Raw genomic sequence first — 11,313 nt, forward strand, 5'->3', positions numbered from 1 at the left:
TGAGCACAAGAATCTATCCATTTCTGCTTCTTAGCCTTAAGCCCACATTGTTTTTGTTGGGGTATCGTTGTGGGAAATATTAAAAAAGAACTGCCAAGTTCCCACACTCTATCTAGCCACTCTCTGCCTGCCGACTCTCCAGTGGGGCTGGAGCTCCCACGCTCCCTTTACTGCCATGCCAGCCTCACACACCCACTGTCCACCCCACGGTCAGCAGCCACAATACCCAGCAACCTTGTAGAAACAAAACTCTAGAAGCTTCTAATTAACAAGTCATATTTATATATCAATAAATTCTCAACTCACAAGATGCCCACACATTAATTTCAGGGCCAGGTGATAATGGTACAAGCAACCCACCTAGATTAGACTAGTTATCCCAATTATTCTATCCTGTATGATATCATATCTACCTGTGGCTATTTAAGGCCACACTGGTTCAGGATCTTCCATCTTGCTTTTTTTTTTTTTTTTTTTTTTTTTTTTTTTTTTTTTTTTTTCTTGCTTCTCTCCTGAAACACTCTCTGTCTCTGAAAGTCTTAGCTCCGCCTCCCTTCCACTGTCCAATTACAGGCCTCCTGCTGCACTAATATTTTAATGTAATTGGACAGGAAACATCCTGTCACAGGGTATTTTATCACAGCAACAAGAAAAGCAACTAATACAGGTGATTAATAAATGCAACTGAAACTTAGAATCTCTACTGCTTTTTGCCGAGCAAACCATCTTTGGTAAACTTCAGATGTCCCCAAGTAAGAGTGTTAGGCATTCAGTCTGCTGCTGTATTACAGGATATGTGCTTCTTTGTTTGTTTGTTTGTTTGTTTGTTTGTTTCTGTTCTGTCAACTAAAATAAACAAGTTCAAATGAGTCAAATTAACTCCACACCAAAAAAAAAATAGTAAATCCTACTGATGATACCTATGCACTTTCACGGAACGAATTCTCAGAACTCACCATATTCTGTTTTCCAGCTGCCCTGACCTTCAAGTGCCTGGGAGACCAGTGGCCAGTGTACTGCAGAGTGATACGGGAGAAGAATCTTTGCCAGGATATGCGGTGGTACCAGCGGTGCTGTGAGACATGCAGGGACTTCTATGCCCAAAAGCTGCAGCAGAGGAGTTGACCTGAGGCAGGCCGGCTGACTGGCTCCTAGCATTTTTGCTATTGCGTTATTTATAAACACACACACACTAGCATGTTTCTCAGATCAAATATTATCAGATTACATATAATTTAATCAAATTAATTTATTTGCCTCCCAGGCACCTCATGTGGTGTTTGTTTTGATTATACAAACATGTTGACTTTATACTATGAGGCTTCATAAATAATTTTATATGAATGAGTAAGTTGGGTCTAGTAAACTCGTAAGAGAAAAGAAATGATTTCCTTTTTCATTTAGGGCTGTCTCTAAGGTGCTATTTTTCTCTCCACCAAAACCATTAAGTTATCCAGTGTGTACAGTACCTTAGCATGGTAGCTTAGCTATATATGCAGAAAATGATCGATTTTCTTGTGTCCTGCTGCAGAATCTGCCCATTTTCTGTTAATGGCAGGAGATGAGTAAACACAACAGACCTCACAGTCTTGAAAAGTTCGAGAGAATGTATTACGAATTTGATTCAGATTTAGAGGCGAGCATAGGAGACATTCTACTGTAGCGATACCTTTACGTTATGAATGGAAAAGTCAAGACAGAGACTTTGAACATGTTGGTGAACATGCACTTGAACACAAGTACTGTGAGCCTGAAGCACTGTATGGATGTACACTGAATCACTGTTGCGCTGTTGGTGTAGGTGTAGAGAAGCTGTGACGGAAGTGGCAGCTCCCTATGAAACCTGTATTATTGTAACATGCCATTAGACTGGCTTTTAAAAGGTATTTCAAACAGAGAAGATGTGGATCTAACCACATCTTCCCATCCCCTAACAGACTTATGAAAGAGGATCATACTTTGACTCACAAATCCTATGAGCAAGGGTAGTAAATATTTTTTTCCTTCTTTTCCCTAGCAAATAAGAAAATGAGATTTGGATAATATTTTGATAGTTTCATTGTGTTTCTCCTTTTTAAAAAATAAAATTATAATTCTCTGAAACATTCAAAACACATCTTAATTTTTTTCTTATTAAGAAAATATTGCGCATGGTTCACATGGTTTCTTAGATTTTTTTTTTTCTCAGTAAAATATGTGAGACTTCCTTTGGGAAGACAGTCCTTCACAGGGCTGTCCACGTTTCCACACTTGGAGAGAAGAGGCACTGTCTACCTCTGTCCTGAAGTATTCACTGCAGGAAGCATGCAGAGTGAGCCACAAGGAGACAGAAGATCTCTTCTGAGAGCAAGGGGGATGTGTGCTTATTTCAAGTCCTAAAATGTTTAGGTTCCTAAAATTGAGGTTCCTTTCCTACAGTGCAACCCACTTCATGTGCAGATGTCAGCTGTCCCTCTTTATATTACTGTTGATGAAAAAAAAAAAAAAAACAGCTCTCATCTTAAAGCAAATAAAGGATAGTTTATTCTAAGGCCACCTTTGAGTGGCCAAAGCCTGATTGTGCAGATTGAGGCTAAAATTCTGTGATCCAACATAGAAGCAGTTTCATAAAGTTTTATAGTTTTACAAAGAAAGTCTGAAATCAAGTTTAAAATAAATGGATGGCTACATTAGAAAGGTGGTTACAACAATGTAGGGAAAGCTCTCCATGAACCTCAGATACTATCTGATGACGTTCTTAGCTTTGGGGGTTGGCAGAGGTACACTGTCAGCTAAGGTAATAGATTCCAGAAGATCTTTATTTATTAGTCACAGGATGTCAGTTCCCACATAAAGGTGGGCAGGGAGTGGCTATTTGGGGTGCTAAATATAACCCAAGATAAAGTAATTGACCTCTGGATGTGCAACATCCCAACCTCTCCTTGAAACGTGACATAAGATGAGACATTCCAAATTCTTTCTCTTGATTTCTGAACCCATGCATCTCAAGTCAAAATAGCATACCACCACAGACTGAAATGGTTCAGAGTATGAACATCTCTACAAGCTAAAATATCAATGCCTTAGGCCTTCAAGGTGATGTCACTCACCCAGTGCAACAACTGAAACTGTTAAAAGACTTCTGTTGGGTACATCTTTTGTAGGACTCTGTGGGGCAGAGAGATGCACATCACACCATAAAACCCTGATTTTATAGTCACTAGCAGGGATTTTCCCCTCAAATTTGTTTTCCATATCTAGAATTAAACTCTTTACTTTCTATATTAATCTTTAAAATAAATAAAAGTAAATTAAACAAAAGGAAGATGCCCTGAGAAACCTTAGTCTGAGTTCAGACAGAGAAGGGACAGAGAGACTCTCGACAGGGAGGGCTAGTTGCTCATGGAACTGATTGTACTTCTAACATATTACCAAGACTGATCTTGTACAACTGTGATGGCAGTCATGTTCTGATCAGGTAATCTGCCTATAAGCTTAGTGAATCAGACATCATCAGGTCTACAACGAGTAGTCACAGAGTAACAAACAGAATCTGTCTGTCTGTTGTCTATAAGAAACACATTGGATCTTTAAAGATAGGACTAGCTTCAAGGGACAGGATAGAAAACCCCATTCTAAACAAATTAGGACAGAAAGCAAGCAGGTGTCAGTCACTACACTAACATCAGATGAAATAGACATCAAATAAAAACAAAGCAGAAAAGATCAAGAATGCTTCATTCTGTAACGGGAACAATCAGCTGGGAGGCCATCATTATCCTAAGCACCAGTGTACCAAAGTCTGCTGTACCCACTTCATTAAAGAAAAGTATGACTAGACAATAACATGGTGAATAGCTTCAATTCAGTAATCATGGGTGATTCTGATACCTCATCTCCCCTCAGGTTATGTGCTATCTGAACAAAAATTAGAGGGAGAAACATCAGAATTAAATAACACCATACATTACTTAACAGATACCTACAGAAAATTCCACCCCAAACCAAAGAGTAAATATGGTGCCCAGAATTTCATGGAAACTTCTCTAAAACAAACCACAAAACAAAAACTTGTGGGACACTAAACAAAATTTTAACAAATTCAGAAAATCTGATTTAACAACCCTCAGTACTCTTATCTTACCACAAAACTTTAAAGCTTTAAGTCAACACATTCCCTAGTGGGGATTCTAATGGATCCCTAGTGACTACATGAACATATGAGGATTAAATAACACATTAGTGAACAGAGAACAGGACAAAGAAGACATCGAGAAAGAAATCTAAATATTCCTAGGACTAAATCAAAATGAAACATACAAGTGGAACACATTAAAAGCAACTCTAAGAGAAAAATGCATAGCTCTATTTTTTATACTTAAAAAGATTAAATGGAAATGAATTAATGATACAGCTGAAATTTTTGAAAAATAACAACCCAAGCCCAATTCAGTAGACTGGCATGAATAAATAAAAATCACAGCAGGAAAATAATTAAGTAGAAACAAAGCATACCACACAAAGAATTAACAAATCTAAGTTCTGATTCCTTGAGAAGATAAAACAAGATCTGTAGACTCTTGGCCTAATTAGTCAAAAGAGAGAATGAGATAAACCAAAATAACGGAATTGAGATGAACAGAGAACATTACAACACACAATGGAGAAGTCCAGCATATTATACAGGAATGCACTAAAAGCCTGTACACCACTAGCTTAGAAAATAAAAAAATTTTTTACAAGTTTCTAGATTCACATACAACACTAAACAAAGAAAAGAGCAACAATTAAAGCTTACCCATAATGCATAAGAAGATCTAAACAATAATAAAAAGTCTTCTAACATAGAAAACTCCAGGACAGATGGATGCACAGCAGATTCTACCAGTCTTTTATGGAGAGAGAACAACCTGCACTTCTTAGTTCACTAAAAGGTGCAAACAGAAAGGGTACTTCCAGACTCTTTCTATTAAGCCAGTATTACTCTAATACCAAAAGTAGGTAGACACACACCACACACATACACACACATACACACACACACACAGGGTGAGGGAGGGAGGGAGGGAGAGAGAGACAAGAGACAGAGAGAGAGAGAGAATTAATTACAAAATCAGATAGCCATCTAGACACAAGCAGAAAAAGGCCTTGGACAAAATCCAGCAACCCTTCGTGATAAAAGTCCTTGAGAGTAGGAAAGGCAGAGTAAGGAAATATACCATAACCTAGTAAAAGCTACATCTGACAAATCACATGACCACGTCATCCTAAATGGAGAAAAACTCGAAGCAGCCCCATTAAAACCAGGAATAAGATAGGTCTGCCTGCTATCTCTTTTTTAATATAGTGCATGAAGTAGTAGATAGAGTAACAAGACAAGAGGGGGATTAAAGGTGTACAAATAGAAAAAATAGTAAAAATCACCACTATTTGTGGATGATTTGACATTATAGATAAGAGAGCCCCCAAATTCCACCAGAAAACCTCTAGGCATGATAAACAATTTCAGCAGGCTACCAAATCAAATTATAGATATACAATACAATAGTCTTTGTATATACCAATAACAAACATGTCAAGAAATAGATTGTGGAAACATTGTCTTTCACAGTAGCCTCAAAAAATATCTAGAAATAAATCTAACCCAGAGAGTGAAAATCTTTGACAATGAAATCTTTAAATCTCTGAAGGAAGAGATTGAAGAAAACATCAAAAGACAGAAAGACCTCCCACCCTCATAGATTGGTAGAATGAATATTGTAAAAATGACCATCCTACCAAAAGAAATCTGCAGATTCATTGAAAGCCCAATCAAAATCCCCATGTCATTCTTTACATTAATTATAAAATTAATATGGAACCACAAAGTCTCCAGATAGCCAACGTAACAATGATCCAAAGAAACAGGGTTGGAAGGATCACCATTCCAGACTTCAATCACAATTGCAGAGCTAAAATGATAAAAACAAAGATGGACATATAGAACAATGGAACAGAAAAGAACAGAAGACCCAAACACTAATATAATTAACTACATCCACCTCATATTTGACAAAAATGTCAAAAGTTCACACTGGCAATAACATCTTCAACAAACAGTGGAATTGGATCTATCATCCTACACACACACACACACACACACACACACACACACACACACACAAAATCAACAACAAAAAAAAATGGACCAAAGACCTCAGTGTGAAACCTAAAACACCAATGCTTCTGGGTGAGAGTTTAGGCAGCCCCCTACACAATATGTAGATGTAGGGAAATGTCACTGAGTAGGACTCCATTTGCTCAAGCGTTAAGACCAACTATTGACAAAGTGAGACCTCATAAAACTCAAAAGCTTCTGTAAAGCAACGAAGCTGCAGAGGGAGTATTTCCCCACTCATACGCCTCACACAAGATTAATATTTCAGAATATATAAAGAACTGAAAAAAAAGCAAGAGCCCAGGAACCAAATGACCCTATGAGAAATGGGCTATGAACCTGAGCAGAGAGTTCTCAAACATAAAAATTGGCTAAAAAATATCTTTTGTAAAAATGTGTTCTGCTACTGAAGCAATTAGAGAAATACAAATTAAAACTACTTGGAGATTTCTTCTTACTCCAGTCAGAATGGTTAAGATCAAGAAAACAATTGACAGTGGCTGCTGACCTGCACGTCAGCAGAGGGGACCTCCTTGACTGTGAGAGGAATTGTCAACTTCTCCATCCATTGTGAAAATCAAAGCAAAGAATGCTCAAAAGCCTTAAATGAACCTCCCATACTACCTAGGTGTACAACTCCTCAGCACATACATAAAAGACTCTACATCCTAGTCCAGGGATCCTTGTTCAGCCATGTTCCTTCCCACTCTATTTACTAGCTAGAAAGCAGAAACAACCTAATGCCCTTCCACTGATGAATTCATAGTGGAAATGCAGTGTGTGTGTGTGTGTGTGTGTGTGTGTGTGTGTGTGTGTGTATGTATTGCAATACTATTCAGCCACAAAGAAAAACATCATTGTGGAGTTTACATATAAATTGATGAAACTAGAAATTATAGTAAGTAAGGTATCCCATTTAAGTAGTACACGCTCTCTGTTGCTTGTTGACTCTTGATATGAATCTTTAGTTATGAGTTCATAACCTAGAGTAACTGCAGAAACCAGGAAAATAATAAGGAACCATGGGGTTGAAGAACTCTAGAGAGGAGACTAATATATTATATAATATATAATAAGTTATTAACATTGCATATGTGTTATATAGCATATAGTATATATTTATATAATATTGTATACATTATATAATATGTAACATGTGTTATATAATAATATGTGGTTTATTTGATAATACATATTATATATATTTGATAATATATATATGTGTGTGTTATATCATATTATATAATATGATATTACACATACATAATATTATATATAGAAAAACCATGAGGGAGACATTAATCGGGGAGGGTAATGAAAGGCAATACAGAGGGAGAAGGAGGAAGGAAAGGTTGATTCTCAGCATCCATACATGGCTCACTATAGCCCTTAACTGCAGTTCCAGGTATCTGGTTCTGTCTTCTTGCCCCTACAGGCACTGCATACATTTATATGGCACACTTATACACAAAGACAAAACAGTTAGGCACAAAAAATAAAAATAAACAATTCTAAACAAAAAAAAAGTGCCAGGTCTTTTAAGTTATTGGTCTGGGGAGTCCAAGAGACTCCCAAACCATACAGGCTATTGTCATTGCCCTTGGTTGTCTCCCACAAATCTGAGGCAATGCCCTATTGCTAAATACCCTACACACTTGGGCACTTACGACAATGGTTTGGAGGAATTGAGCCGGGTCTGACTTAGAAGCTCCTTCCCTAAGGTCTGGCTTTCATCATCCCAGAAGGAAGCAAGAAAGCTGCCAAGGAGGAAGGGCAACCAATAGTCGTGTCCAGCTGTGATGCTTACAAACCACAAAGACCAGAACAGCAAGACATCCCAAAAGGTGCAACAGTGGCATTCATGTCCTGGGGAGCAGCCAAGAGACTATCTAATTGGAACTTAGGACCGTCCTCACCAAAGGATGGACTTCATGCCTGCTGGTGTAAAACCATTCCACTACCAACAGCTAATGACATGCTATAGACACTAAACAAGACCTGTCTACTTCCTAAAGCAGTACAGCTTCTAACTGCACTCTAAGTCCATATACTTATGCTCACAGCTAGGTGTAGCTCTCATCCATTATCAAAAAAGGGGCTGCGTGTGTGTGTGTGTGTGTGTGTGTGTGTGTGTGTGTGTGTGTGTAGTAAAGGGACTCATCAGATTGTATTTAAAATTTTGTGTATATATAAACTAATAATAAAGATCGGAGACCATGAGTTTAAGAGGGATTGGTGGTAATAGAAGAGGGGGGAGGGGTGGGGGAAATGATGCAAATACTGTTCTCATACAGGAACTTCTTTTTAAAAAATAAAAAGGGGCTGGTGAGATGGCTCAGCCGGTAAGAGCACAGACTGCTCTTCCGAAGGTCCTGAGTTCCAATCCCAACAACCACATGGTGGCTCACAACCACCCGTAATGAGATCTGATGCCCTCTTCTGGTGTGTCTGAAGACAGCTACAGTGTACATAATTATTTATAATATAATAAATAAATCTTTGGGCTGGAGCGAGCAGAGGTCCTAAAATCAAAAGTCAATTCCCAAAAACCAGATGAAGGCTCACAACTATCTGTACAGCTACAGCGTGTACTCATCTACATAAAAATAAATAAAAAGTCTTTTTAAAAAAGTAAAAAAGAAATTCTCTCCAACAAATAAATTAATCCATTATTTTTGAAAACTCAGCCTCAAATGAATTCTCAGGACTAGGGAAGCTTGCAGCCAGGTTCTTTGCCGGGATACAGTCTGAAGGGCCTCCATCCCAAGTGTTTTCTGGAATCTACATTGCCCTCTGTACCCCTGTGATCTACCTGGGCCTCCACTTTGTGTGTTTCCCTCGACATTTGTGTCTTCCATGCTCCTATCAGGATGGCTGACTATGTTCTGCTTACAGCATCTAAGAGGTGAGTACAGCATTATAAACTCGTGCATCCTCCTCCTGCAAACCAATCCTAAAGCCCTGAGATCAGCTTTATTACTACAACCACATTCACTTCTTCCACCAATTTCCCATTACTTACTAGATTCACTGCTCCAGTAAAACACTCTACTCAAGGACAAGGAAGAAAGGATTCATTTGGGTTCACATTTACAGAGAATATCAGGGCAGGCAGGAGCAGGAGGCAACTGGTCACATTGGATCAGGGAACAGAGGATAAGAATAAGTAAGAACAGAGAGAGATGAAGGATGATTCTCAATTAATGTTCTTCTAGACATTCAATTCAGGATAAGAATGCATGGACTGGCATCACCTACAGTTAGAGTTGGTCTTTATTCACTGAATCTAGATAATACTGCATAGGTATGTCTCCCATGTAATTCTGAAGACTGTCAAATTAGTGAACAGCATTAACCTTCACAAGGGACTTTTAAAACAAAATTAGGAGATATGTCACCAAACCAACAAACATTAAATAAATTACCCTCAGGTTTCAAAGTAGTATTTACTAAAGAGATGGAGTGTTCTAGAAGGTTTTGGGTCCGATGTGACTCAGAGATGATTAGGAGGCCTGCAAGAGAGAAATCTTGGATGAAAACAGATATGTCAGTTTGGTATGATGATGGTGAGGAGAACCAGTAGTTGTGGAAAGAATGTTTGTTTCCCTGTTTGCAGATATATAGGCTTCAAGGATAGCGGTAAGGAATGAGAAATGGTTTTCCTGTAGGTTTTCCTGTAATGACAGAATGTGGGGAAAGATGGAGACCCTGCGACTAAATTCGAAAATTAAGAGTCAGTATAAAAACTTCGTGCATGGGGCAATACAGAGAAATCTGGAAGAAGCCTGAGGAGAACTGAATGCTCATTTCACCTACCTCATACTTTGGCTAAGAGAAAGGTCTAATCAAATCTATTTGGATGTAAGTTCTGTATCTCCACTTGCCAATAGAGAGAGCCAAAGACAAGTTAGGCTCTTCTTGAAGATGTGTATTTTCCCCCAAAGAATACTTTAGGAAAAGCAGTCTGAGAAATACTTGTTCATTAGATATGTTTTTGGCAGCAGCCAAGAATATATCAAGCACATGATAAGCACATAATAAACTTGATTCTTGAGACATTAATGGTTTGATTTGTTTTGTTATTAACTGTCATCGTTATTTGCCCATTGCTTTCTCTAGCAAATATGTTATAAGCATCCAAAAGATGTAACAGTCATTGTAAGATAATGATAAACTTCATGTGCAAAACATCCATGTGGCAAATGTTAACTTCTTAAGTAAGTTTATGACTGTAAATAGGTCAGGTTTTTGTCTGATCACATACCCTCGTGATTTTTGCTATAAAGAAGGTGAGTACTCCCCAGTGTCTTGCCTGATTTAAAAACATCCTGATTCTTGTAAGCTATATGGCACTCTTCTGAAATCTATTCCTGATACATTCCACATGGGACCACACTGTGTCTGGAAGAGAAGCCTTCCTGCTACATCAGAGGGGTTTATAACGATGGTAAAATTCAGACAATTGAAGTGTGCTAGAAACCATTGACATATCTACCCTTCAATAGTCTTCCAAGTGGGAAGTCTGTTTCCTCCAGATGATTCCCCATACTTGTAGGTGAGAGCTGTAAGCTGCCGAGGCTGTCTTTTTTTACAGATAGCATGCCTATATTAAATTTATCAGTTGCTGGCTGGCCAGGCTGGCCGTAAAGTCATCCTGACCTTGGCTGTTTTAACAACAGATGTGTTTACTTACAGCCTAGAGCATCATCCAAACTCAGTGTTGGCATCAGGGTCTCTGAAACCAGTGATGTCACATAGGCAGGCCTCACAGACCGGTTTCCAAGGCAACAGCCACCATATTCCCAGAATCCATTGGGCTCACCTCTCACCTTTACCTGTGACTACATTACCACCCATATGTATATGGAACGACCCTCTTTATCTCTTCCCCCTTCTCTTTCTGCTGCCCTCTCTCTCTGTCTCTCTCTGTCTCTCTCTGTCTCTCTCTCTCTGTCTCTCTCTGTCTCTCTCTGTCTCTCTCTGTCTCTCTCTGTCTCTCTCTGTCTCTCTCTCTCTGTCTCTCTCTCTTTCTCTCTCTGTCTCTCTGTCTCTGTCTCTCTGTCTGTCTGTCTCTCTCTCTCTCTCTCTCTCTCTCTCTCTCTCTCTCTCTCTCTCTCTCTCTCTCTCTCTCTCTCTCTCCCAATAAAGCCTCTCACACATGGAACTGTTTGGGCCTA

General features: G+C 38.7%; 1 protein-coding gene and 1 long non-coding RNA gene across 4 annotated transcripts in view; one reads left to right on the forward strand and one right to left on the reverse strand.

Annotated features, from left to right (window-relative positions):
* The window catches only part of Adamts19 (ADAM metallopeptidase with thrombospondin type 1 motif 19), a 187,349-nt gene extending 185,237 nt beyond the window's left edge, over positions 1–2,112 (forward strand). For both annotated transcript variants that reach the window (XM_031365741.1, XM_031365742.1), the window contains one exon: positions 974–2,112. In XM_031365741.1, the coding sequence (XP_031221601.1) occupies positions 974–1,125 (152 nt within the window). In that variant the 3' untranslated portion in view covers positions 1,126–2,112. The remainder of the gene's footprint in view (positions 1–973) is intronic.
* LOC116087200 overlaps positions 1–10,900 on the reverse strand; it is a 34,817-nt gene extending 23,917 nt beyond the window's left edge. The window contains exon 1 of one of the 2 annotated variants that reach the window (XR_004117314.1): positions 10,632–10,822. This is a non-coding gene — a long non-coding RNA (uncharacterized LOC116087200). The other variant, XR_004117313.1, reaches the window with a different exon arrangement.
* Between the last annotated feature and the right edge of the window lie 413 nt (positions 10,901–11,313).

Source organism: Mastomys coucha, unplaced genomic scaffold, assembly GCF_008632895.1.
Source record: "Mastomys coucha isolate ucsf_1 unplaced genomic scaffold, UCSF_Mcou_1 pScaffold13, whole genome shotgun sequence".
Classification (NCBI taxonomy): Eukaryota; Metazoa; Chordata; class Mammalia; order Rodentia; family Muridae; genus Mastomys; species Mastomys coucha.